The 27867-nt window shown below is 42.6% G+C and overlaps 1 protein-coding gene across 1 annotated transcript; it reads left to right on the top strand.

Annotated features, from left to right (window-relative positions):
- On the top strand, positions 1 to 26733 carry lmo1 (LIM domain only 1). Its single transcript, XM_038969797.1, has 4 exons — positions 1 to 358; positions 16046 to 16259; positions 24372 to 24497; positions 26205 to 26733. Exons 1-4 carry the CDS (start codon positions 337 to 339, stop codon positions 26308 to 26310), a joined length of 468 nt encoding a protein of 155 aa, XP_038825725.1. The 5' UTR covers positions 1 to 336; the 3' UTR covers positions 26311 to 26733.
- The last annotated feature ends 1134 nt before the right edge of the window (positions 26734 to 27867 follow it).

Below are 27867 nucleotides of genomic sequence, written 5' to 3' on the forward strand. Positions count from 1 at the left end.
CATTGTTTTACGGGTGTAAATTGCAGTTTAGTCCGGAGAGGCAATTTTCTGTGTTTAGCAAGAACAAACTGAGCGCGGGCATTTTCTTTCACGATACATTATATTATCAATTGCCTAGAATAACATTCAAAACCGCGTTCATGTTACAAAGGTTTCCGTTACTAACGCAGATACAAGCCAAGCGTTCGTGAATTTTCAGCTTGCTGAACACATAAAGACGATTCGGTCGCTGTTTCAAAGCTCATTTCTAAGAGAAGCCTTGTGCACACCGACTGGTGAAGCCTGCTGGAGCCGAGAACGGATCGTCTGGAGCCGGACTCCTCGTTCCTCAGAACGATGGTGTTGGACAAGGAAGAGAGTGAGTAACACCCCCGACGATGGGTAACGTTATTTCAGCTGGATGTCACATTGGAACAGTGTTTGTTTTTGTACTAGGTAGATAACCTAGCCTACCTCAGGATATAAGTTAACCCACATTCCCCGTCTACGAAAGACACGTCTAGTAGACTTATTTGGATACCCGGTGATAATTATTAGCGTTTTTTTTGTCGTGAAGAACCTTGCTATTTTACTTCAATATCCATTTTAAGTTCTCAGCACTCACATAGATACACATACGCCTATTTTATTTCTCAAAGACTACATGTCTTCTGCAATTTGGAGCTTTATGTGATGACTGTTCACATGATGGGCATTGCAACCTTAGCAACACAACGCGGCTGTAAAACATGGTACCACTTTCCCTCTGCCTAAAGTGGTCCTCGCATCCTCTGAAGTTACCGAAGCAGCTCTTTGACATCAGCACAGGATGGGAGATGCAATTCGAGTGCTTTTAACTTGATTGCAAATTTTGGATAGCACCATGCAATAGGGATGGCAGTTTCCTTTCCTAATGCAATACCTGTCTATTTTGAAATAGGCTATGTAGGTTAATGAGCAAGTAATCCCATACATTTTTACTTTAGAGCAAACCTGTCTCTCTTGGCGTCCTATTTTGTGTGTAAGGTGATATTTAGTAGCATATTTCATACAATGCATACAAAAAGATAAAGCTAACCAAAAACCTCAAACTTGGAAGAAACTGTTGTGAAACTGGATCACTTAACTTCTGTTATCAGTTTGTGTAGAAGTGCTATCCAAAGTAGTTTTTTCTATCACTTGTGTAGCTGATCTATGGTGAGGTCTGTATTCTTAATAGGTAGGCTACTTAATACCTTCTCTCACAGCCTTCTAGGACCTAAAATAGGTTATTCTTGTCATATTTCAGAGAATACTGTCATCACACATTTGGTTTTAGCCAGAGGCTTTCCCCCCAAAAGTAATGGCTTGCAATTGTGAACCATTATTTATGTTTGAAAATTGATATTTCATATCTCTTAGCTGAGCATCCTTTCACTTACCCATCTAAAAACCAATAAAGGGATTGCAGTAGAAACATAAATTGGTCTGTCTAGCTGAATCCATGTTGTGCTAATGTACCCAGATTAACTCAACTGTAAATTGTCTCCTTTAGATGTCTGTCTTACTAAAAGTTCCCAATATGATTCAGATGCTTTTAACAACTATTGGCTAAGCAATATGGTAAATGTACAAGGTGATGCAAATGGCATTAGTGGGAAAGGATGCACAGGAGCATGTAATGCAGTCAATACTACATTAACTACTGATGCCCAATTACAGAACCAGGGAGAGTGGCTTTTAGGAGCATTAGGACTTGCAGAAAAGCTGAGATCACCTGCTGCTCATTGCCTAAAAGCTTCACCCTTTGCTTGCTGGGGCCGACAAACTGCGCTGGCATTTTAGCAGGGATGGGGAGAGAAAGAGCTGCTTGGATCTGTGCTTTCCAATAGCTAGAGCAGGCTGTTAGTGATCCATTGGCTCAGCGACATTGCCTGCATTTTACAGTGTCCATACTAAGCATAAAGCCATTTAGCCTACTGTGTGTGTGTGTGGGCTACTTGGCAGTTCAGCATACTTCTTAAATTCTGCATATATTAGCCTACAGTAATGTGATAAGACCACCATGCAGCTTTAAGATCTTGTTTTCTGCCTTGAATCACATAAGTTGGAAACTTCTTCTCATGAGGGCATTTTTTCTTAGGGAAAAAAGAAGAGCTATGTTGAGTCTGACAGCCTAAGTTTTATTGAAACACTTTGGCTTTAACAGTGCTGAACTTGTGAATATGTGTGAAGTCTCTAGGAGGTCTGATGCCGCACAACGATCTAGGGAAATAACCAGACAGCTCTCTCTCTTCTAGAGAAAAGCTAATCTTGTTTCCAACTTTTCAAATCTCTTTTGAGAAAGTAGGATACAAATCAATTCCCTCTCCACCTATTTTTAAACACTCACACATTTTACATTCATGTTTTGACCTACTACAAGGCTCAACTTCACATTGACTTCCAGCTCCAGTGTAATAACTGGTTACTTGGAGTTGTAATGGAATTGATTGGATTAAAGGTCTTTACCATTTCCCCATGTATGAGCTGTGTGTGTTGGCATTAAATGTGAAAACAGTGATGGTGGACTGGAACCACCTGCTCGTATCACTAACATGTAGTGCTATACCAAGTGGGTCATGAATATCAACTAGGCTTTCTGTCCACCTCAGACATTCTATTCCTAGCTAACTATACCCCCCCTCCCCATAAAACTGTATTGACAGATTAACCCAGTCTGAAAATATAGTACATCTGGTATTCTGAAGATGTGCAGTGTGGAAGCACCACATCTCTAGAAATGAATGGCACCACCTTCCCCAAATATTCCAGGTGAACATTTTATTTTTGCCCTCTAATATAAAGTTTCCAATTGACTTCTAATTCTAGTGGAAAAAAGCAATTCAGCCATTTATTTCCTTCAAGGTATTAGGAACTATCAGCTGCAGCAGAAATAATTGGGTCCTCATTGTCGACATGTCTTTGGCTGATCATTCGCACCACTGGGCTTTCTAAGAACCCGGGCTGAAGAGAACCTCCAATCCTAAAACCTGATGATAAATTCTTGGTTACCTTTGCACTTTAATTTACGACCCCGTGAGAAGCCTGTCCAATGAAATGTGTACATTCATAAAGCAATGTTTTTCAAATGAATACAGAGACGTGATCTGTCGGCTACTGTAATAAAACTTGGGCTTCAGGCTCCGATTTTTATTTCGAAATAATAAGAATTGCTTCATTCTTTACCGGAGTTACCATGGTAATTCTGTCTTGTAGCTATGTCATATTGATTTAGAAAGTGGACAGTTATTTTCTGTTATTCCCTTTCTGCGGTTTGATTTCTAATTTCCAGTTGGAGATTACTTTCATACATTTCTTAAGTCGTTTCACTTTTTCTCCGCAGGAATGTAATTTTCTCTCTTGTATTTGCTATTTCTTCAGCTTATTGGCTTGTTCTTACTCTAAATTATACTTGCCAATTTCAAATATTGAAATTGCATTGGTATCCTTTGCCCTGGGCTCTGAACAATGTTACAAGTTATTTCAACATTTCATATTGTGTGGTCACATCTAGTTATTAAGATGGTTTATCATGCCACCTGCTTCCTTATTGGAACACATCTCTTCTCTTTCACTTGAATACCTTCCCAGTCCAGTGGGGATATCACTGACGTATCAGTGGACAACTGTCTGATAAACCTTGCTTGGTCAAATATGTCTTGCCATTCTACTATTGTAAACCTGAATGATTCGTTATTATCACTAAAGAAGACATGTTTTGCAATGTCTCATATGGACAAACAGGCCATGTACAGTTTACAAAGGGATATCATTCATACAACAGTTATAACTCAATTACAATGTATTAACTCCAATGTGACGTAGGCATGGAAAACATACCACACATTCACACCTCTCACTCACTACTTGTGCCCTCTACGCTCTATGCATACACTCCTATACTGCCATAACTGTTCTCTCTATCTGTTCAATATGCAACAGGACACTTCAACAAAAATATTAACTTCCAACATGCTGAATTTGATGTCAGTAAATTTAATTTCACCATTTTAAACAGTGAGTGCTTGATTCAGTGTGATCTACTATGATCTTGCATACACACAGTTCTCACCAGACCCAATGATGTCTCCCACCCCAAACCAGATCCCTATCAGACTTGTTTCACATCAGTGACTGCAGAAGATGCATGTTCTTTCCCATAATTTCAGTGGAGCTCAAAGGGCTGAATGGGGACTGAAAGACACATGTAAGCAAGATACTAGTGTACCCACCTTCCTCTGGTGCAAATGGCTGCTCTCATCAGAGAGGCACACTAACTCAATGATGCACTCCTGAGCTCTTCGAGCATCCTTTTATCATATCCAGAGGCCACATGCTCTCACGTTATATTACAACTTCTCACAACTAAGATCCATTTTCCCTATGCATCATGGAAGAAAGAGTGACAATGTCTATGTTTCTGTTGTCGTTAGAAATTCTTCTCAACCTGCACTTTGCAACATCCACCTCTGTTTTATTCAAAATAGTGCGTGGTGGAGGGGGGTGCAAAACGATGTCGGTGAACACGGAATTCTCTAAAGCTCCAAGGATGCCTAATCCATCACTCCAACGTTACACAGAAAACCTTTTTAGATGAATGATTATTTTAGACCAACTTTTATGACATCTCAAAACAACCTTATTTCTCACCTTGAGTCTTGAGATGAATGCAGACATGCTCAGCATTCAGACATAGCCCTTCTAGTAATTTTAATAGGATCTCGATGTCATAAACCCCCAAAGTTCCAAAACGAGGTGAAAATGGCAGCCATATTGATCTGGGAGAAATCCAAACCAGTCTTAATTGGAAAGAATGCCAGTAGACGCATAATCCAGATTTTACTTATGCAGGAAAATTAAAGTAAGCTGTGATGTATCAGAAGTTGTGTAATGGAATTATTGTAATAATTACGAAGTTTATATTGGTTTTAATACACATTTCTGTATAAATAACATCTAAAATACAGTGTACAAAACATTAGGAACACCTTCCTAGTATTGCATTGCATGTCCTTTTGCCCTCAGAACAGCCTCAGTTTGTCAGGGCATGGACTCTACAAGGTGTGAAAGCATTCCACTGGGATGCTGGCCTATGACTCAATGCTTCCCACAGTTGTGTCAAGTTGGCTGGATATCCTCTGGGTGGTGGATATTCTTGATACACACAGGAAACTGTTGAGCGGTAAAAAAAAAACGGCAGCGTTGCAGTTCTTGACACTCAAACTGGTGCGCCTGGCACCTACCAAAGGCACTTAAATCTTTTCTTGCCCTGTCGCCCCTGAATGGCACACATACACAATCCATGTCTCAATTGTCTTAAAAATCCTTCTTTAATCTGTCTCCTCCCCTTCATCTACACTGATTGAAGTGGATTTAACAGGTGACATCAATAAGGGATCATAACTTTCACCTGGATTCACCTTGTCAGTCTTTCAAAATCAAATCAAATTTTATTTGTCACATACACATGGTTAGCAGATGTTAATGCGAGTGTAGCGAAATGCTTGTGCTTCTAGTTCCGACAATGCAGTAATAACCAACGAGTAATCTAACCTAACAATTCCACAACTACTACCTTATACAGACAAGTGTAAAGGGATAAAGAATATGTACATAAAGATATATGAATGAGTGATGGTACAGAACGGCATAGACAAGATGCAGTAGATGGTATCGAGTACAGTATATACATATGAGATGAGTAATGTAGGGTATATACATATGAGATGAGTAATGTAGGGTATGTAAACATAAAAGTGCATAGTTTAAAGTGGCTAGTGATACATGTATTACATAAAGATGGCAAGATGCAGTAGATGATATAGAGTACAGTATATACATATACATTATATTAAGTGGCATGGTTTAAAGTGGCTAGTGATATTTTTTTTTAATCAATTTCTATTATAATAGTGAGCTGGAGTTGAGTCAGTATGTTGGCAGCAGCCACTCAATGTTAGTGGTGGCTGTTTAACAGTCTGATGGCCTTCATGGAAAAAGCATGTGTTCCTAATGTTTTGCACACAAGTGTAAATGTAAACAGACCATAAATGTCTCTTTTTAGTTTTCTTGGATAGCTGTGAAGGTTATTATATGATACAATATCAGTACTTGTTGCATTTACATCTTGTCTAAGTCCCATCAACTGATTTCAACCAGTGTATGGCTGTGGATGGACTGCATTGTTTGAATGGAATGTTGGCATAATGGCAGTTAATTTGAGAAATGTAAGGAATCATTCCTCTAAAACTGGCTGGCTTGCTAGCTAACAAACGTACAGTGCAGATAAATTCTTCAAATTCATTATTTTACACCATCTTATCACAGCGCTGGCAAACCATGGTTGACCAATTCCCTTACCAAAATGTTTGACCTTTATCCCATTCTTACTACATTTGCACACACTGTATGTAGACTTTTATATTGTGTTATTGACTGTACGTTTGTTTATCCCATGTGTAACTCTGTATTGTTTGTGTCGCTTTGCTCTATCTTAGCCAGGTTGCAGTTGTAAATGAGAACTTGTTCTCAACTGGCCTACCTGGTTAAATAAAAAATCATAAAGTTACTGTCCATTCTAGGATTGTAAATCCTAATTCTAAGACAGAGGTAATGCAGACACGCTCAGTGTTCAGACAGAGGTAATGCCCCAGTCATACATGCTTACTGACCTTTGATTCATACACAAGTAGTGTTATTCTGCTTCACATTGTGGTCTTTTGAAATCTCTGTGATGGTGTCTCAAGTAGCCCTGCAGCAGGAGCCTAATAGTACATACTGTGTATGCTCTACTGAGAGGCTATACAGTTCCATATTGATGATTTTACAGTTGGTGGTTTTTAATTGACTTTCTCTGGTCTTAAAAGTATATACTATTCTCCTGACTCGTCTGGTTATAGCAGGAATCACTCACTCACTGCAAGGCTGAGCTGCCTTGTCTGAGGTGGACTGCTCTTGCACAGATACACACGGTCATTGAGACGCATACATACTTCATTACGAAAACACACATCTCTCTGCCATGCTAAAGCCGGTTGTTACACTCTTCTCCATGACATTACAGCTCTTCTCACATGTATTTATTGACCTATTTGCCTCGTCTCCCTTCCCATCCTCTCTCTGGTTTCACTTGGTCATTCTGCAGTGTTCATTTCAGGCACTATTTAACTTTGAAAAGACAGCGCCGATATGATCTTGTTCTCTACGTTTAAATTTGTCTCTAAAAGAGTTTGATCGTGAAGCTTGTGATATGTTACCAGTACATTGGTTTTGTGTGTTACATTTACTGGTAAATGTTGTCTTGTCACTGCAACAACCACTCTCTCTCCTTGGACTTTACAGTAACAGGTTGTTAGTTCACAATGCAGTGAAAAAAGGTCCAAAATAGGATTTGAAAGATATATAGACATACAAAAGGAATGCTGTTTTGTTGAATGTTTAAATGAGCTAGTGATTGCTGTAAAGAATAATTCATGTGGGAATTGAATACTGCGGCATAATTGTACCAGTCTGTTTGTGCATGCACGTTTCCATTTGGAAACAAATTGATCTGCCGTTATGCCTATTAACTGCAAGACCTTGTATAATCCCTCCTGAAATAGTCCCATGATACGTATTGGTTCATGTTGTTTACTTGGCGTGTGTGTTGCTCAGTAGGGGTGGAGGCCTTTGGCGGCTTTCATTAACTCAACTGTATTTCTCTCTTCCAGGGAGATCTCCGTTTTCTTAGGAAGCTGCTAGGGATTATTGAACCCTGGGTTGTGTGTGTGTGGTGACTCAATTATGGCTCAGGTACTGCTTCTCAGTTGAGGATGTGAGTTCAATTTGCCATTCTGATGAGGGAGGTGCTTTAATGTTTTGGGACATTTTAGCTTCTGAAAACGGTAACCCTTCAGACGTGCTCCTTTAAAGGTGTTGCTGTACTGATACCATTTTCATAATGAAAGATGCTCAGCACTTTTGGCTGCCTCACATTTTAGGTAAATTCTGAAGGATAAGGAGGAGGGATGCAGTGAGTAGAGGACAGGCTAAAGAACAACCACTTCCAACAGAAGTACTTAAGATCTTAAAGACAGATATCCTTTTATTTTCTGTTCAGGCAACTAAAGCTTTTTCACTTTCAAGTACTCTCAAATAAAGTCTGATATTAATCATTTTAAATGTAAAGCCTGTAAGTGACTATTGTTGGCCAAAACAATATGTCACAAATGGATTCAGGTCAAGCACTTCAGAGACATAAACTCTACAGTACACCAGTCTACATAGAAATGGAGGGCAATGCTACTTAAAACACAACAGAGACAAATAGCAAACAGCATAGAGTGCTTGCTGAGAACCAACAATCTCCGATTGGTTGACCTTCAATAAATCAAATGTTGAATAACTAATTAAAGGCTGTGATTGCAGGTTTATTTTCCCCTCCTGAAAGCGGGGAGATTGGGCAGCGGGTATTGAAGTTGAGGATTTAATCATTGCTGACAATGAGTTTGCCTACACAACCACAGTTTGATCCATTAGACGCGAGTGGCAGCTGAGATCCATGCACACTTACTATTGTGGTCGGTTTTAATTGAAATTGGTAACTGAGTGTGGAACATAATAACCCCCTGCGTCTATTCCCGTACACACATACACGGATACACACATATGCACAGACATAACGGATGCACACAAGCATGCTCGCGCACACACCCATCCTCTCTTGCAGGCAAGGTTTTTCTGTCCCCGTAACACCAACATGTTACAGATTCCCCTGGACTAGACAACCCAATAATGGAGTAGCCATTTAATTTAACTCAAGAGTTGTGCTAGGGTTTTAAAAATGGCATTGAAGAATAAAGACCAGAATGGCAGGCGTAACACATCTAAGACGTCGACTGTGATGAAACAACATTGGCTATTATAAAGACATCTGGAGAAGCTAATATCAATAACTCCTACAGTATTCCTAGCCTGCAAACACACCACCGCAGTAGGTCAAGGGCCCTGCCTAATGCAAACCCTATCATCAGTGTGTGAACTGTCAATGGCGACCACCCTGGCTTGGTTCCCCTTACAATCCCGGGGCCTTTGAGGCACTACACTCCTGCCGTACATCTAACCTGGCACATTATTGACCCCATAAGGAGACAGAGCCATGGTGTAGGAGAGAGTGCTGCCTAAATGACGTTGGAGGCCTGTTCCCCCAAACAACTGCCCCCTGTGGCGTATTCTCATTATTCAACATTAAACGCCCCACATGGCTCACCACAGTGTGTTTTTTTTCCCCCCCCTCAGTTTTCGATTCACCGCGGACCCTGAATGGCACACCTGTCTCCTGGCATATCCTTCGAAATAATAAGTGTGCTGTAATTGCAGGGGAGTGGGGATTTCATACATCACTTCCTGACCTTGGGAGTGATACAAACTTTAGAGGCTACATTTATGCCTCCTGAATGCATTTTTAATGTGGGCTAAAATGTGTTTGGGCATTATTCCGTGCCGGATGGCGGAAAGCATCTGTGACAGTGCTAATGGTTACATTTTGCCAGGAATCATGAAGTGGCAGATACGATTGTCCCCTTTATCAAACTCTGAAAAGATCTGGTTGGAGAATAGATGGATTTATCGCCTTATTCAAATGCTAATGCAATCGGTGAAAAAATGAATTGAATTCACATATGAAGATGCATTCATCATCCGGGTTATTGACAGCTTCGCTGGCAGTCACCCTAATGGAACTGTGGTGAGGGAGATGGCTCAGAGCTAGCCTGAAAGAGGCTCAGTTAACAGACATTGAGTTAGCAGATTCAGAGAACTAGCCTAACAGAGGGTGAGTTAGCATGCTAAAAGAGGTTGATTTAGCAGCAGGCTAATAGGGGAAAGGGGGATACCGAGTCAGTTGCACAACTGAATGCATTCAAACAAAATGTGTCTTCCGCATTTAACCTCTCTGAATTAGAGAGGTGTGAGCGGGCTGCCTTAATCAACAGCCATGTCATCAGCGCCCGGGGATCAGTTGTTGGGGGTTAACTGCCTTGCTCAAGGGCAGAACGATAGATTTTTCCACCTTGCCGGCTTGGGGATTCAAACCAGCGACCTTTCAGTTACTGGTCCAACATTCTTAACCACTAGGCTACCTGCCACCTTTTTAAGAGGTTGCCTATCAAGGTAGCTTCTAGAGGTTGAATTAGCAGCAGGCTCAGAGAGCTAGCCTAACTAAGCACTAAAAACAAACTGACACTGCAGGCCCTCAACAGAACCGGCCTATTAACAGTTGATTGGCTGGATACAAGGTCAGACACCTCCCCCTCCTCACTCTCCAAGCCTCAGATTGTTCTCCTGATCTTTCTTCTTCAGAAGTTCTTGGAGCTAACCCTGCATAACGAGGGTTAGGAGTGATGGGCGTTTCTCCATTTTATTCTCGCTCTCTTTTGTGTGAGGGCTGTCGACAGCTCACCTTCCAAAGCTGTAATCTCACCATGCTTGCGAACAACCAAGTGTTGGAACAAGTTGCCTTCTGTAATAACTTGGAAACCCTGCCGGTTTCTCATCTCAAAATAAGCAGTAATGAATATAATTAGAAAGCTGTTGCATATCTCTGATACATTTCTTTTAATTAACCCCATGTGAATACATTTAAAATAATAGGGGGTGAAAGTGTGGAAAAAACACCCTAATGAAGTTATCTGTTAATTGGGATTGTTTCTGCAGCCAAACCACAGTGAGTTGGGGCCACCAGGAGCTAACAAATCGTGCTGTAAGCATCCCTGCCTACACAGAAAAGGGCCCATGCTGACTTCAAGTGTAAGAAATGCACCTCTGACGTGATGGAATTGACCGGCGGCCTGGAGAAAAGGCAGCCCTGTTCCAGGCCACTCTACTGAGACTCCCTACGCCGCGCTTGAAGCCAGGCCAGTGTTATTGCAGCCCTAATGCGGTCGCCTCATTTGGAGCGGATCAGGAGTAATTATGGTGGGGAAAGTGGCTGCCGACCACGGGGGTCAGGACACTTGTAACGTGAAAAGAGCAATTATTTCAGGAGACAAAACTCTCCCTTATCCCGGGCAGGGCCAGGGTCAATGCAAGGGACGACTAGGCTCAGTTTCACCGGGGCTTATTAGCCGCTGCAAAGTTTGCCAGTGTGCATCTCGTTAATGAACAGTCCCCTCATCGGCACAAGGCCCTGCTCTACCCCACTTACCGGGGCTGTTAATTATGTCATCAGAGCATGCAAGCCCAGCAAGCACTTCTCACAGACCCAAGCATTCATAACACAACCGTCTGGAAATGTGGCTGTACTGTAGTATACTGTAAGAGATCACACCCAGACAGAACCCACAGGACTAGTCTAAAACATGCTGAATATAAAATCGTGTCATTGACTGCATTGGCCTGTGAACGACTACTGCATGTGTTTATTCTGTCTTGGAGCGATATGCTCCAACTGCGGAGGGAAATATGAATCCTACAAAGTCTTGATTATGCTTATCATTTTAAATGCACTCATTTGTCTCCTTTCAGCTGGCCTATATTCCAGCTGATATTATGACCAGATGTCTTGTGTTTTGTCTTGGCAATAGAGGAGAATTGGTGTCTACAGGCTCAATTACAGTAATGATGTGAGCTGATTGAAAGGGGCTGATTCATGCAGACAATGGCAGGACATCTGCCTGAGATCCCCATTAACCTCCATGGCGGCTGCCTCGGCCCTGTCTGGGACAACATTCTATTCTGGATTGCCATGGCCACAGCGTTTACAGTGAGAGGGAACACAAAAGCCTGGGTTTACAGCTTCAGCCTCTTCCAAGCCACTGCAATATTCACCGGAAATTCTACTTGAGCAACGCCACCACTGGTTAAGGAGCTCAAATGGTTAGGCTACACCAACAGGACTGAACATTGCTTTTACCAACCCAGAATCTAGGATTTAATTGTTCCCACTCAACATAGTAGAAAGAAATGCCTAGTAATAAACACTAGATTATAATGACTGAATTGAAATGCTGTCCAAGAGAGCATGGTTCATTTTCCCATAGAGTTGATCTGTTAGGTGGTTTCTAAAGCCTATCATATCCCTATTGAGCAATGCTTAAACGAATCAGTGTATAGATTCATAGTGCCTGATTTAATGTGTGTCTGTCTGATGTCTTCTGCAGGAGTCAGTGAGTCACAGAGGAGATGATGAACACTGTTTTCAGTTGAATGCAGTTGTTAGTAATGTAGCATGTAATTTCTCGGGGCATCTCTCAGCGTCTGTCATTGCGGTTACCAGTCTCTTATTTACTGCAGTGAGCTGAGAGCAGTAATTATACGGGCCCCAGAGATGAGGTCCACTCAGCCCAGCCTCCCCAGAGGCAAACTGCTGCCTGAGTGATGCTATTCTACCCCCTTCCCTCCGCAGGAACCTAGGGAGCCTGCGTCACATCAAGGTGTCACTCCACCTAATTGATCAAATGTATTTAATTCCAGAGAGTGACCTCACCCACCAGGTAGTGATGTAAGGTACGCAGCACATTTCTATTCAGACGTGCTTATTTAACAGATTAGCATGCAACCAGATGTATGATAGAAGGAGAAAAGGGGATCGGAGGGCAAATCATTCCCTCTTTCTCTCTCCATCACTCCTTGTCTAATCTGAGGATGTGCCATGCAGATGTGATAATTGCATTTCAATGCTTTAAAACGTTTCCTTGAGTGCACCGAACAGCTTATTTTCCTTTTAAAACGTTAAATACATCAAAAGAGTTACCACAGATTTTATTTTTAGATAGCGGTAAAAACTGATCTTGAAATGGGCTTACATAGAAATCGGATGCTATCTCTATAATGGAAAGTACATGGTCTGACCGTTTCAATGAAGGAAAAAAACATAACTGTACATATTGTTAAGAGATAAGGTCTTTAAAAAAGAAGAGGGGTGGAAAAAGACTGAGATGACAGCCCTTACACCAAGTATTAATGGCAAATGAATTTCTTTCTCAGGGAAAATATTTGGCAAGGCGAGAGCTCCCTCTTTAAAAGACCAATGCATTCCCTGTTGGAATATGAGTCATGGTCTAGCAAGGTGTTTTTTGGGACACCAAACGACATGGGAAGGTCAGTGGCACTTGGATCTGTTAAATGGATTGGATTAAGTGGAGGCTGCCTCTTCGGCTGCTGCCGTTTCCTTTTATAATGTAACTTTTTGTTCTCGGAGAGGCGGCAGGTTGGGAAGGCGCTGTTCCACTCAGGGATTTCACATGGTACTAAGTGTGGTGACAGGTGCAAAAAAACTATTCTCCTGGTATTAAGGAAATTGACATGACATTTGTTTTATACATTCATTTATTCTGTCACTACTCTTTGTTTAGGAAATGCTACATGCAGTGTAGCTACTACTGGAGTTTTCTGAGGCAATTTTCCACAGGCTGTTTTGGTAGATGACATCAAGCATGTGTTTCTTCCCTGAGACAGCAGGATCTGTGCAGTAAGCATCCTGGCTTCCTCATGTATCTGAGACTTTTCCTCTGTTCAGGCATCACTCTCAGGCCCATAGAGGGAGCACTGTGTACATGGTGGTGGGGAGGAGTGTCCGACTCACTGCAGTTTCAAATCTGGGTTAGGGAATAGAACATTGCCACATTGATGTTTAGGATGTTTCAACATAGGGAGAGCTCCAAAGAGGCCGGAACAGGGGACGTGCTGTAGAGTCATTCCATAGACGGGGTAAAGCCCCCTCCTTTGCAGAGTTGATGTAAAACACACATGTTATGTAACAGGGTGGGTAGATGGTATGTGGGGGGGCGGTGGTCTAAACCAATTATGAGTGGTTCTCTGGAGGTGGGGAACGACCTTTGTGTATAATTAGTTCTCTTATTTAAAGTAAAGATTTTGAGTAGAATAACTAATTAGCTGTCATAAAAGGCAAATTAAAGATTTTTGTATGATCCCTGAGGGAATTGAGGAAACCTGATTATTTATTTTTTTTGCTATGCGCATGCACAAACCACACACGAGCGCGCACACAGCACTCTCTCCTCATTAAGACTGTTTTTAGTTGTGTGGAAGGCTGACAGGCGAGCACTGTTGGCATACGTGCATAGAGCTCCTCTAACAAGCCATGAGATGCAGGTAGAACAGACCACCCTTAGCTAGTGTGGCTTCAATTTGAAGCTTTTTAGCTTCATTTACACTCAACATTGGTATTTATAGCGGGCTTTGTGATCCTAATGCGCCAGCTTCTAGGGGCCCGATTTTGGGAGGGAGGAGGCGAGGGAGCTGGAGGGTAGGCAGAACACTAATTGATGGTTCCCATCACCAGCGCTGGACCAATTAGCCTCCGCTTTCCACTTGTGATAAAGAAATGGGACGAAGGCTGAATACCACCAGAGCTCTTATTCACATACAAACCAAAGCCATCAATTTAACTAACAAGCTCACCCTCTCCCTTTCCCTTATTTTAAAAGGGGAGATGCTAATTATATTACATTCACAGTATTACTGATGGTCAGAAATTGCTGAACAAATCTGGATCCAATAAGGGGTGTGTGTGACAGAGAGGAAGAGAGACAGGAACATGTGCTTTGGTATTCAGCAGAACAAAGTACTTTGACAAAGTGCTGAGGTTTTTGTGCGGGGAAAAAACGACATGCTCAGAGAGGAGAATCAGGGGCATTGGGTGATACACTGCCTAGCTACTAGCAGAGGCTCTGTTTATCATGGAAATAACTACTATGGTTCCAGTGAAACTACAGGGTGGCTGCCCAACACCACTGACATCCAAACACAACTACAGAGGACATCAACACACACATTGGAGCACTACTCTCCTGTAACTGCCATCTCTGACAAATATACTGTAGGTCAATAGCAACTGCCTTTACTAGAACACAACATCTCAACAACAGATCACACCTCCGAAGATAAAGACAAAACATCTAGAAAATGTACTGAAGTTATTTAAAAGCTATGAAATTCAAAGAAAGCCTCCCAGCATACCATGTCTTTAAACCATTGGGCATTTGCCGTTTTATTGGCACCCACATACAAAGCGATGGCCGTCCTCCCTCCCTGTGACGCAGGCTGCGTCCGGTTTTGAGAGAAATGTGTTTTGAAAGCAGAGAGGCGAGCGGTGGCCGTCGTGTGTTCTATTAGACAGATCAATAGCTCAGTGTGTGAGAGAGTGTCTTAAGAGCTGTTGTCCTGTGCTTTCAGCTGTGGCAGACCTGTTAGTGCTACGGAGGGGTGCTGCCTGCCACTGCCTCTGTACCAGCAGTGGCCTGAGGGGGGCTTTTAGTCCAAACACAAATGTCAACCACACATAGACTATTAGTGTTTAGTGCAGTTATTAAATGGACTTTATTTGTCCTTTAGGAGGCTAAGAGGCGCACTTAAAGGGGACCTGCGTGACAGCGGGGCAATTTGCGGGTTTAGTTACTCAGGCTCGCTCGTTGCTGACACATGAGTACAGATAAGTGTAAAAGAAGGAAAGGCTGTAATGCAGCGAGCGAGCGTGGTGTGTGTCTGTGTGAGTGCGCGCTGAGAGGCACTTAGGCCATAACATATCTCACCGGGGTCTGCGAGCAGCGTTCATGTGGTCAGAGGCGTTTTAAAAGGTTAATGTTAATCTATACCAAACAAAGCCCATGAGAAGCTTTTACAGCTGTGGACAGTTCAGAGCAATGAGCGCTGATGAAATGGTAGGTGACTAACATAATATACAGCATGCTGTAAATACCACGGTAAGCAATATGACTCTGTTAAGAGTACAGCTTCAAAAAACACTAGGCCTGCCTGCGTAGTATGTCCCTGTTGCATTGTATGTGGTTTACCTGGTGTAATATAACATCTGTTTCCATGGGAGCAGCAAGTGGAGTGAATGTAGTCCAATGTGACCTGTGTGCCTATCTGAACGGAAGAGTGTTCATGTTAATGCATATGAAGCAGAGAGGCAGTGCACTTTCTCGTGAGGCTCTGCTGCCTCCAGACGCTGCTGCAGCAGCCTTATCAAAAAGAGAACATGAAAAGTCACTGGTGTTCCTGGGCAGTGAATCACGCCGCGGCGTTTGTCTCCTTATCGCTACAGGTGTGCCGATGCTCTCCGTCCAGCCCAAAGGGAAACAGAAGGGGTGCGCTGGCTGCAATCGCAAGATTAAAGACCGCTACCTGCTCAAGGCCCTGGACAAATACTGGCACGAGGACTGTCTGAAATGTGCCTGCTGCGACTGTCGCCTGGGGGAGGTGGGCTCCACCCTCTACACGAAAGCCAACCTCATCCTCTGTCGCAGGGACTACCTGAGGTAAGAGAAGCCACAGTCAGTCGCCCCTCACAGAACAGAAAGGCCGCGCCCCACCTAGAGCTGTGTCATTAAAAAGTGCTCTCTCTCTCTCACTACTGCTAGTGTAGCGCCACCATGAATGTCTATGAACCTGCCTCTCACTAGAACTCTCTAATTTGGGTCCATTTGTATGTGAACCAGTGTTTTTCTCAAGCTTTTAGAAGACATTTCCTCCCAGGCTGTTTTAGTAGATCAAGCGCTTGTTTGTTCCTTATTATAGGATATCGATACTAACTAGATGTGTGTCAATTAATCCTGAATCCCATTATGCTCATGTGCTGACTCTCCTGAGGCTCTGATCTGAAGCCTTGGGAAGGCGGAGCGGAAAGTTTCCAGTTCCATGTTTGTTTGTTTTAGCTAAAAAAATATATATATATATGTTTCAATTGTTTTGTTGCTTGTTTACATGAACACAGCACTCTCCCCTCGTGGTACAGACCTGGTTTCAGTAACAGTAGAGATGGGTCATGTTGAGTTCTGGGAAGACTCCAGGCAGGCTAGCTTCAACCTCAGTGTCTGTGGCTCAATGTTTTTCCCTGTACTCTGCCATCTGCTTGCTAAATTAAACATGATCATTTCCTGGGCGTTAAGTCGCATACCCTGGGGCTTCCGAATGAGATCCTACCATTTATCCCTGAGACCATCCCCTGGGGGCCAGCCTAGAGACCTTGCTGCCCCTGGCCTCTCCCTGTCTTTCCCTCCCTCTCCCACCCTGCCCTACCAGCAGGTCCCAACCGAGAGGGGCTTGGGGGCTGGGCGTTGAGAGGAGCCATTACCATCCATCAGCTCCCACCAAGAGTTAATGCTGTTAAGATGCAGTGAGAGAGGTTCACTAAGACTGCTGCTGCCCCCGGAAGGGGCAGATGGTGCAGATGAGGTCATAATAAACGGAGCAAATGACAAGAGAAGGCAAAAATTATTAAGCCAAGAGTGGCGCTTTTGACATGGTTAAATATGATCCCTTAAAAGGGCCGGCTTCTCCCTCCATCTGATTGATTTCTCCTCCCATTATGAAGGCCTTATCGTAGACATCAGCTCCCTGATGAAAATGTGTTCCTATGGCGCAGGCCAGAAGAGGCTAACTGGCCTGACAGGCAGCTCTGCAGAAAGCAAACTCAAAGCAAGACCAGGGCAGAGAGGTGAGAGAGGGAAGAAAATGAGGGGCAGAGGGGGCTAGAATGAGAGGGAGGAAGCAAGGGAGAGAGATGGGCTTTCTGTGTTTCTGCCTGGATCCTGATGGCCTAATGAAATCCAGCCCACGTGTCTGCTCTTCAGCCTGAGACAAATGCATGCCACTTAATGGCTGGAGATGTTTGAGATGAATTCTATTATGGAACAAATTAAAAACGTTCCCTTTCGCAGCAGCGAGGGAAGAGACCGTTTTAGAGCTCATAGTTTTAAAGTAGGTGACGCAGGCTCCATACGGCCTTGTAATCCCCTCACAGAGCCCCCGTCCTGCACGGAGAGAGGAACGCTTCCCCTCACCTCCATTAATGAAGTGGAATCCTCCTGTATGGAGCTGCAGTTCATTAGGGACATGCAGCCAGGGTGGATCAAACACTATTTATTTCCCTGGGTTTGGAGCCCTGCCATGCGCACATTAATTATGATAGGAGCTCCGTCTGTGTTCGTCCTTCAGGAGCTCAGGAGCACCGGTAACATCTTGTGCACGCCCCCCTTCCCCCCGCTCTCCCCTGCCTGGCCTGCCAGCAGCGTCTTCTAAAACCTCAGATCAGAAGTTTCTGAATCCACTTGACATTCTATTCCCTCCGTTGTAAAAGGCTGGGTTGGTTTAATAGCAGTTTTACCACACTTTCATTATCACGCAGAACAATAGATTAATTAGGTGTTTAATTTTTGTCTAGGACTCAGTATCTGGCGACCTCGCCAAAGAAGGTTGACAAGCCAGTCATGCTTTTGATCGGCCAAACCCCAAGCCTGACATCATTTTATCTTCTAACGGACGAATATTTTAGGGGGAACGGACTGTATCAGTCATCTACTTATCAAAGTAGAGCGCTTTTAATTGAAATTTTAAAAGCACTTTTTTCAAGCTAATGGACATTGTAAGTTATGCAGTACCAATGGCACTGCAATGGAAGTAGATATTAATAAGATGTTTTGATGACAGTTTCTGTGGATGTATTCATGTATGTCAAACTTCTCTGCCACCCACCGGAGAGAGAGACTTAGAGGAAAAAAAATATAAACTCAGCAAAAAAAGAAACGTCCTCTCACTGTCAACTGCGTTTATTTTCAGCAAACTTAACATGTTATGTTAATACAAATATTTACACAAGATTCAACAACTGAGACATAAACTGAACAAGTTCCACAGACCTGTGACTAACAGACATTGAATGTGTCCCTGAACAAAGAGTGTGAGGGGGGGGAACAAAATCAAAAGTAACAGTCGGTATCTGGTCTGGCCACCAGCTGCATTAAGTACTGCAGTGCATCTCCTCCTCATGGACTGCACCATATTTGCCAGTTCTTGCTGTGAGATGTTACCCCCCTCTTCCACCAAGGCACCTGCAAGGTCCCAGACATTTCTGGGGGGAATGGCCCTAGCCCTCACCCTCCGATCCAACAGGTCCCAGACGTGCTCAATGGGATTGAGATCCATGGCAGAACACTGACATTCCTGTCTTGCAGGAAATCATGCACAGAACGAGCAGTATGGCTGGTGGCATTGTCATGCTGGAGGGACATGTCAGGATGAGCCTAAAGGAAGGGTACCACATGAGGAAGGATGTCTTCCCTGTAACGCACAGCATTGCGATTGCCTGCAATGACAACAAGCTCAGTCCGATGATGCTGTGACACCCCGCCCCAGACCATAACGGACTCTCCACCTCCAAATCGATCCCGCTCCAGAGTACAGGCCTCGGTGTAACGCTCATTCCTTTGGCGATGAACGCAAATCCGACCATCACCCCTGGTGAGACAAAACCGCGACTTGTCAGTGAAGAGCACTTTTTGCCAGTCCTGTCTGGTCCAGCGACGATGGGTTTGTGCCCATAGGCGACGTTGTTGCAGGTGATGTCTGGTGAGGACCTGCCTTACAACAGGCCTCAGTCCAGCCTCTCAGCCTATTGCGGACAGTCTGAGCACTGATGGAGAGTTTGTGCGTTCCTGGTGTTGCCATCCTGTACCTGTCCCGCAGGTGTGATGTTCGGCTGTACCGATCCTGTGCAGGTGTTACACGTGGTCTGCCACTGCGAGGACGATCAGCTGTCCGCCCTGTCTCCCTGTAGCGCTTTCTTAGGCGTCTTACAGTATGAACATTGCAATTTATTGCCCTGGCCACATCTGCAGTCCTCATGCTTCCTTGCAGCATGCCTAAGGCACGTTCACACAGATGAGCAGGGACCCTGGGCATCTTTCTTTTGGTGTTTTTCATAGTCAGTAGAAAGGCCTCTTTAGTGTCCTACGTTTTCACAACTGACCTTAATTGCCTTCCGTCTGTAAGCTGTTAGTGTCTTAACGACCGTTCCACAGGTGCATGTTCATTAATTGTTTATGGTTCATTGAACAAGCATGGGAAACAGTGTTTAAACCTTTTACAATGAAGATCTGTGGAGTTATTTGGATTTTTACGAATTATCTTTGAAAGACAGGGTCCTGAAAAAGGGATGTTTTATTTATATATATATATTACAGTTTAAGTCAAAAGTTTTATATACACCTTAGCCAAATGCATTTAAACAAGAATTCACAATTCCTGACATTTAATCCTAGTACAAATTCCCTGTATTAGGTCAGTTAGGATCACCACTTTTATTTTAAGAATGTGAAATGTCAGAATAATAGTAATTTTTCAGCTTTTATTTCTTTCATCACATTCCCTGTGGGTCAGAAGTTTACATACACTCAATTACTATTTGGTAGCATTACCTTTAAATTGTTTAATTTGGGTCAAATGTTTCAGGTAGCCTTCCACAAGCTTCCCACAATAAGTTGGGTGAATTTTGGCCCATTCCTCCTGACAGAGCTGGTGTAACTGAGTCAGGTTTGTAGACCTCCTTGCTCGCACACACTTTTTCAGTTCTGCCCACATTTTCTATAGGATTGAGGTCAGGGCTTTGTGATGGCCACTCCAATACCTTGACTTTGTTGTCCTTAAGCCATTTTGCCACAACTTTGGAAGTATGCTTGGGGTCATTGTCCATTTGGAAGACCCATTTGCGACCAAGCTTTAACTTCCTGACTGATGTCTTGAGATGTTGCTTCAATATATCCACATACTTTTCCTGCCTCATGATGCCATCTATTTTGTGAAGTGCACCAGTCCCTAATGCAGCAAAGCACCCCCACAACATGATGCTGCCACCCCTGTGCTTCACGGTTCGGATGGTGTTCTTCGGCTTGCAAGCCTCCCCCTTTTTCCTCCAAACATAACGATGGTCATTATGGCCAAACAGTTCCATTTCTCCAAAAAGTACGATCTTTGTCCCCATGTGCAGTTTCAAACCGTAGTCTGGCTTTTTTATGGCGGTTTTGGATCAGTGGCTTCTTCCTTGCTGAGCGGTTATGTCGATATAGGACTCGTTTTACTGTGGATATAGATACTATTGTACCTGTTTCCTCCAGCATCTTCACAAGGTCCTTTACTGTTGTTCTGGGATTGATTTGCACTTTTCGCACCAGAGTACGTTCATCTCTAGGAGACAGAACGTGTCTCCTTCCTGAGCGGTATGACGGCTGCGTGGTCCCATGGTGTTAATACTCGCGTACTATTGTTTGTACAGATGAACGTGATACCTTCAGACGTTTGGAAATTGCTCCCAAGGATGAATCAGACTTGTGGAGGTCTACATTTTTTTTCTGAGGTCTTGGCTGAGTTCTTTTGCTTTTTCCCATGATGTCAAGCAAAGAGGCACTGAGTTTGAAGGTGCCTCCCTTGAAATACATCCACAGGTACACCTCCAATTGACTCAAATGATGTCAATTAGCCTATCAGAAGCTTCTAAAGCCATGACATCATTTTCTGGAATTTTCCAAGCTGTTTAAAGGCACAGTCAACTTAGTGTATGTAAACTTCTGCCCCGCTGGAATTGTGATAGTGAAATAATCTGTCTGTAAACAATTGTTGGAAAAATTATTTGTCATGCACAAAGTGTCCTAACTGACTTCCCAAAACTATAGTTTGTTAACAAGAAATTTGTGTAGTGGTTAAAAATGAGTTTTAATTTCCGACTTCATCTCTCTCTCTCTCTCTATATATATATATATATATATATATATAATAAAATAGCAAATTTTCTGGCAACATTGAAATCTATATAGGAAGCTTTACACCTTCAAAGATACAACTGCTGAGGAAGGTCAAAACATGCCTTACGTGCATTAATACAGTAGCTCTCCTTTGTATGAAATCGGACAAACTGTCAATGTAGCGGGTGAATCTCAGAGTTTAGAACAGAGTAGAAGACTTGAAGAGCTCAAGTCCAATCTCAATGAAACAGAAGACATGCAGATGATGCCGGCATGCAGGGGGAGAGTTTGAAGTTAGCGAAGCAGCAAGTTCAAACAGCTAAAGAAAGCACACCTGTCTCTCCAGATCCACGCTAAATCACACAATAACTGAAGGAGTGGAACAATGGAGGAGAGGCTCTTTAACTTTAATGGCAGTTCATTTTGTTTCAACCAGTGAACATCAGTGAAAGAAAATGACTTCCATTATAAACTGTTATATTATTTTCTCTCTTAACGCTGCAGTGTTTTCTCAATCTTGGCAGTGAACAGTTCAAATCTGCCTTTTTGTTAATATGCATTTATTTTTTATGGCATTCTGTTGAAGATCATTTAAAATTTCAGTTAACTTTTCAATTATTTGACAATCATACTCTATGGATTGAATAGATATTCCGTGACAGGTCATTTCACACTAAGACAGAGAATATGAAAGTGGAAAGTCACTGGAAAGTCCCACTAAACGGCCTCACCATGGTAATGGCCGGTTTCACTTTATCTTACAATGGGATGGATTTTGAAGCTATATAATGTGTCTCAGTTTGTGAGTGACCTTTCAAATGAGTATTTGTAACCCTCTAATCCACTTAAATTAACCACTATTTTAAGCTGGGACCTTTCTGTGCTTTAAACCCTGCCTAAAAATGATGACTTCTTAACAAACTAGGATTGGCTGTAGTGAGGGGCAATGTAGTCTACCCTCAAATTTTCCGCAGCATTCATACTGCACTTCAATGGGTTAACTGGACAAATTGTATTCATGTCGAAATAATTTGTATACCAGTTGAGGATATTGACTTTTCTTAATCCTAACAGACAAGAAAATGGAACTGCATCGTGGGAATTCAGCAGAAAATATTCTATGATTTGTAATCATTCTTAAAATAACTAAAATCTCTACTTTATGATGAATCGCCATTAAGGTGTTGCGATCCTCATTCTCACCCAGCTCTCCCTAGTGCTATGCATGCTGGTCTCTGTAGTCCCTATTCCACAGTGCCCTCCCACTAAATGGTCAGCACAGCGTCTCAATCTATTACTCAAAGTGCGCTGCAGTCCCTATATCAACCACAGAGCCCAGGGACACACCGCCATAACACTGAAACATAACCTACATGATGGCTTTACATCACTGACATGTCCCCTGGGATGCATACAACACTGCATATAATAAAGCATCCATATTCACAGGGCCAGTCAAGTAGCAGGTCAGCACACACACAGAAGGACAGACTAGGTCTGAGTCAGGCCACAGAGATGATAACAGTCTGGTTTAGTTTGAGCTAGAACTGATGCTGATAATAACAGAATCAATACAGAAGACTGAGTCCTTTTCATCTTTTTTTTTTAAAGAGGAAAGAAATCGCTAATATAGCATGAATAAATCTAAAAGCCTGACAATCATTTTACCAAGTGGGTTTGAGCAGCAGCACCTCGTCTGGGTGGAAAGCTCAGCGTTCCAGAGGTCTATATCAACACACTTTACTGGAACAGTAACCAGTTCTAACAATGACTTTGTTCAACACCTCGTATCTATTAGAACCAAACAGCTCTGTCTCGCTCTCTTTCTCCTAGTCTAAGGCACCAGCAGCAGTCCTCTCCTCTGGGGCAGTGTGCTCTAATTAGACCCTGGGTCTGCTGGAGGGATATATGTTTTCTGTGACAAGGGGAGAGCAACCGACAGAGACTAATATGGAGAGGGGATACCAACTTTTGACTTCTGAGTGTCTGAGCCCACAACTTTGGGAAAGTGTTTAACATACTGTCAGAGTGGCAATCTGCTGTTGTCTGCCTGATCCCCTCTCACAAAGCTGTGGCACTGTCCCATTTTCCTGCCTGCAGAATGTACAAGTCTATCTGATTCAAAATCTTCAAATTAAACATAAGGGCAGGCGCTTGGAAAATGTGACTAGGGGCTGCAGGCTCTGGAGTGGAGTTGCCTTTGCTTTGCTTTGAGGAGAAGGATCTACACCAGTGCCTCTTGCTCTGCTTGTGACCTTCATCGTTTGCCTCCTATCTAATAAGCTTAAACAAACAACAGTGAAATGTGAGTTGTGCGTCTGTTCAGTGTACTGCCGAACATCTAGTTACCTCTCCAAGGTCTCCCCGCCATTCTCCCAGGCAGTCTCTGAATGAAACAGAGGGGGATCAAGGCAGTATCCTTGCAACAGGAATCTTTTGAATGTTTGACTACATTATAGAATTTAGCCTCTTGTGTAAAATCCAGCTGGCTTTGGTTGGAGCAAGTCTCATTAGGTACTTTGGTTTTAAAATAAAATAACTTTCAACAGTTCAATTGGTTGCCTCAGACCTGTTTTCATTGCTTTCTCTATGTGCTAGGAGAAAGGCTTTGAAGAAGGGGATTAGAACCATGTGATCATTTTAATTAGATCATTAGCAAAGAATTAACATCTAGGTTTGTAGCCCTCATTAACAAAAAATATCAAGTGTGTGCCAAGATAGATTTGTGTATTACATGAGATGTTTTCACTGTTCTTTCTGGGTTTTCTTGGCTTTTACTTTTTGTTCGCTCCTCTGTTGCATGAAGGCTAAGGAAGGTACGTTAATCTTTGTCTGTATTCTCTCTCTCTCTTCCAGGCTCTTTGGTACAACAGGGAACTGCGCTGCCTGCAGTAAACTGATCCCAGCCTTTGAAATGGTGATGAGAGCCAGAGATAATGTTTACCATTTGGACTGTTTTGCCTGTCAGCTTTGTAACCAGAGGTAAGGAGAGCGAGAGCTCACAACTGTGTCGTGAGATTGCCTTTTTCAAATATGTAATGCTGTTCTGAAATGGCCATTAACTCAAACTAGTTAGCCATTTAACAAAAAACCTGCCTCTTGAGGTGCAACAGATCTGTTTTGGGGTCAGTAAAAGCTTACAAAGCTCAACTCAGACTGTCTGTGTAAATCCAGATTTTTTTTTTGTCTGTCTTCCCATTTTGAAAGCACACACGTGCTGCATTTCATTAGCAACACTCTGTTAATTATTTTCTATGTTGACCCTGCCATTAGTTTGTTTTGTGACCAGAAACAACTGGGATTATAAACTCGAGGGAAACAAAATTTGCTCATGTATCAAAAGTGGTACAGCTGCCAGACCAATGCCAAGGCTGATCACACTCACAACACTCAGTGCTTTAGTTGAAAGGTCCACTTTAAGCCACAGCAAGAGGCCACTCTACAGGAACATGCCTCACTAGTTTGGTTACCACACTACAGGGTAGTGGAATTAAACAGACAAAATTATGTTTTTTGTTTTTTTATATATATATATTTTATAAATACTGTATGCTATTCAGTCCAGGAATGTTAACTAAGACACCTTAGTGACCCACGTGGGCCAAAACCTTGCTCACTCCGTCCTAGGTCCTGACCTCTCCTCACTTCTGCGCTCTACACTATTACATCCATACATACTCTCCTCACAATACAATGCAACAATCCCATAACAGTACCACAGTGCAGCACAGAGAACACTCTGCTAATCATGGGGTATTGTGACCCTCTCCATCCATACAGCACAAGCACATTAACCTTCCACAGGGATGAGTCAGTAACCATGGTGAGCACCTGGCTGGGGTATGGGAATGCTGGCTGCAGCCACTCATGGGGCCAGGCTTTACTGGCTCACTGATACCACAGCCATTGCCCCTCTGCCAGCCCTATTCCTGCCCAACACATTACTGTAGCCCAGCCTGATAAGCAGCCCTGCCATCAGTACGGCTGTTCTTATCTTCACTCATTCTGTCTATGAAGCTGTGTGTCGTACAGTACATAAGCACCACCATTTAAAAGGATGCCCCTGAACAAGGCAGTTAACCCACTGTTCCCCGGTAGGCCGTCATTGTAAATAAGAGTTTGTTCTTAACTAGCTTGCCTAGTTAAATAAAAATCAAGGCCTACTTGGGTGTGTGTTTTTTTTCTTCAATTGACTTGAAATCTAGAGACAAATTCATACAAGGTGGCACCCAAACTGGTGTATGGAAAGCTCGCCCTGTGGCAGGGTTTCCTTGGAAACCGGTGTGGTGCTTTTCTTGTTTGCCAAGCCTGGGAGGGACTGCTTTCATTGGATGCCAGTCCTCTTGTCCGCATGCTTTGAAATTAGTTTTTTAAATTTTTTATCTACTTGTATTTGAAGCCACAACTTCAGTGACCATCAGAGAGGCCTTTGAATCACACACAAGGAACAATGGCATTTGCAAACAAGCAACGTCGCCAAACGTGTACAATCAAAGCCCAGAGAGCAGCAATGGCCATCGCCTTTAACGGCTGATCTCAATCAACCACATTCTTCTCCTAGAGCAATGCTATCATTATCAGCCCGTCAACACAAATAACTGTCATATTGTCCGCTACTAATCTCCTTTGTCTCCCCACGTTGTCCTCCTTTTTATTAATGCTTTGCCTTTGTGTTTTCCTGGCTGGCAGGTTTTGTGTGGGGGACAAGTTTTTCCTTAAGAACAACATGATTCTGTGTCAGATGGACTATGAGGAGGGCCAGCTGAACGGCAGCTTTGAGACGCAGGTTCAATAGCCGGGCCCAGTGGCAGCGACCAGAACCCTCGGCCCGCCGTACTTACACATGATGCCATGGATGTTCTGCTGCACTTGGAAAGAGGAGCGTCTGTCTGCTTGCCTGCAATACTTTTTAAATAGCCCTTTATCAGTCCATAAGGACTCTATTGTAAATGTACTACTTTTTGCCCCTCCCCTTCCCACCCCAACACTGAGCAGTTACAAGTTTTGATGTACAGTTGTGCCTGCTTAGCTGAGCACTGTATTGCTTGTATGTTTTTGTGATGTTTGTTTTGGGTTTGTTTATTCTTTTCCCCTTTCGGGAACGTTTCCTTGGAGGGTATGTACAGTCTGTTTTCTCTGTATATATAAACTGGAACATTTATTTTATGAAATGTAATGCAATTTTATTACTAGTGTGAATTAAAGATTCTTAAATGTTCATAGTGAGTTTTTGTTCGTATACCAAAACCAAAGTTGTTTGAGGAGGCTGGCCCATGTGTTGATATATCATTATCATCTCTCAAACCACAGAGCTGTAAAAAAGCCTTGTGAGGGAAAACATTTCTTTTTTTTAACGTGATGGAGAAAAAATTAAGTTTTATTACATTTTGCAAAGAGTGCTGATGGAATTAGAAATGCTGTTTCAAATGAACTAAATAAGATTTTATTTGGAATAAAATAATGACTTCTCCAGACTGTGTTGTTGTACTGAGCGTGCAGGTGTCATGAAAGAAGCAGTGTTTGGATGAGAACGCAGAGAGAGAGAGAGAGTCTGCACCCACTGAATCATGCCTCGCTAATTGCCATCTGATTATGAGTGTGAATTGGCTGGGAAATGAAATGCACCAGCAAATAACAAATTAGATAAATGCTCATTGCATTTGAGTTTATTCTAACTAGATGTGGAGCTGCAATAACCAATTTAGGTTGGTGGCACCGTCACTATTTATCTGAGGGGAGAAGGCAAGGAGCAAAACTCAAGACTTTGTTATATCATTATCGTATGAAATAGAATTGTGTATATACAATGTAGTATTCTGGAATGATATAGTTATATTAGTTAATACTCTATTAGCAAAAAAGATCACTTGAAACTGTCGATCAGATAGAAAGGATGCAATGTTTGAGACCTAAAATAAGGCACTGTACACTTTAAGGGAGAATATTCAACAGATCTGAATAGCTTTTATGTACAAAGGCATTGCAATTAAGGGATTGCTACTTAGGTGATACAATCCTTTGTCGTACTACTTTTGATTTTCATCGGTTGGTGGTAATTCTTGTTTCTATGGGCTCAGAGCCACAGGAGACCTGCTTTGCAGCGTTTATGCCATTTTAAAGCAATTCGCTTCATCCTGAGCAAAAATTGTGAGGAAACCAGTTGGGATCTTTGAGCATATTGACATTTCATTTAAGCATGTCTAACAACTTGGGTAAGAAAAAATATATATAAAACAAACTTAAGTTTATTTTAATGGACTCTAATGTTGCTTACCGCAAAAACTTTTAACAATGTTTTTCAAAAGTTAAAAGGTAATTAAAGAAGTCTTATTTTTTTGCTGTAAAGGCATTT

This window comes from Salvelinus namaycush, chromosome 30, assembly GCF_016432855.1.
Source record: "Salvelinus namaycush isolate Seneca chromosome 30, SaNama_1.0, whole genome shotgun sequence".
Lineage (NCBI taxonomy): Eukaryota > Metazoa > Chordata > Actinopteri > Salmoniformes > Salmonidae > Salvelinus > Salvelinus namaycush.

What these genes read in the sequence shown, in the direction of transcription:
- lmo1 (XM_038969797.1), top strand. Translation starts at nt 337, where the DNA reads ATGGTGTTGGACAAGGAAGAGA. An exon ending in TGTCGCAGGGACTACCTGAG is followed by an intron (nt 16,260 to 24,371) that starts GTAAGAGAAGCC and finishes TCTCTCTTCCAG; the next exon opens with GCTCTTTGGTACAACAGGGA. An exon ending in TGTCAGCTTTGTAACCAGAG is followed by an intron (nt 24,498 to 26,204) that starts GTAAGGAGAGCG and finishes CCTGGCTGGCAG; the next exon opens with GTTTTGTGTGGGGGACAAGT.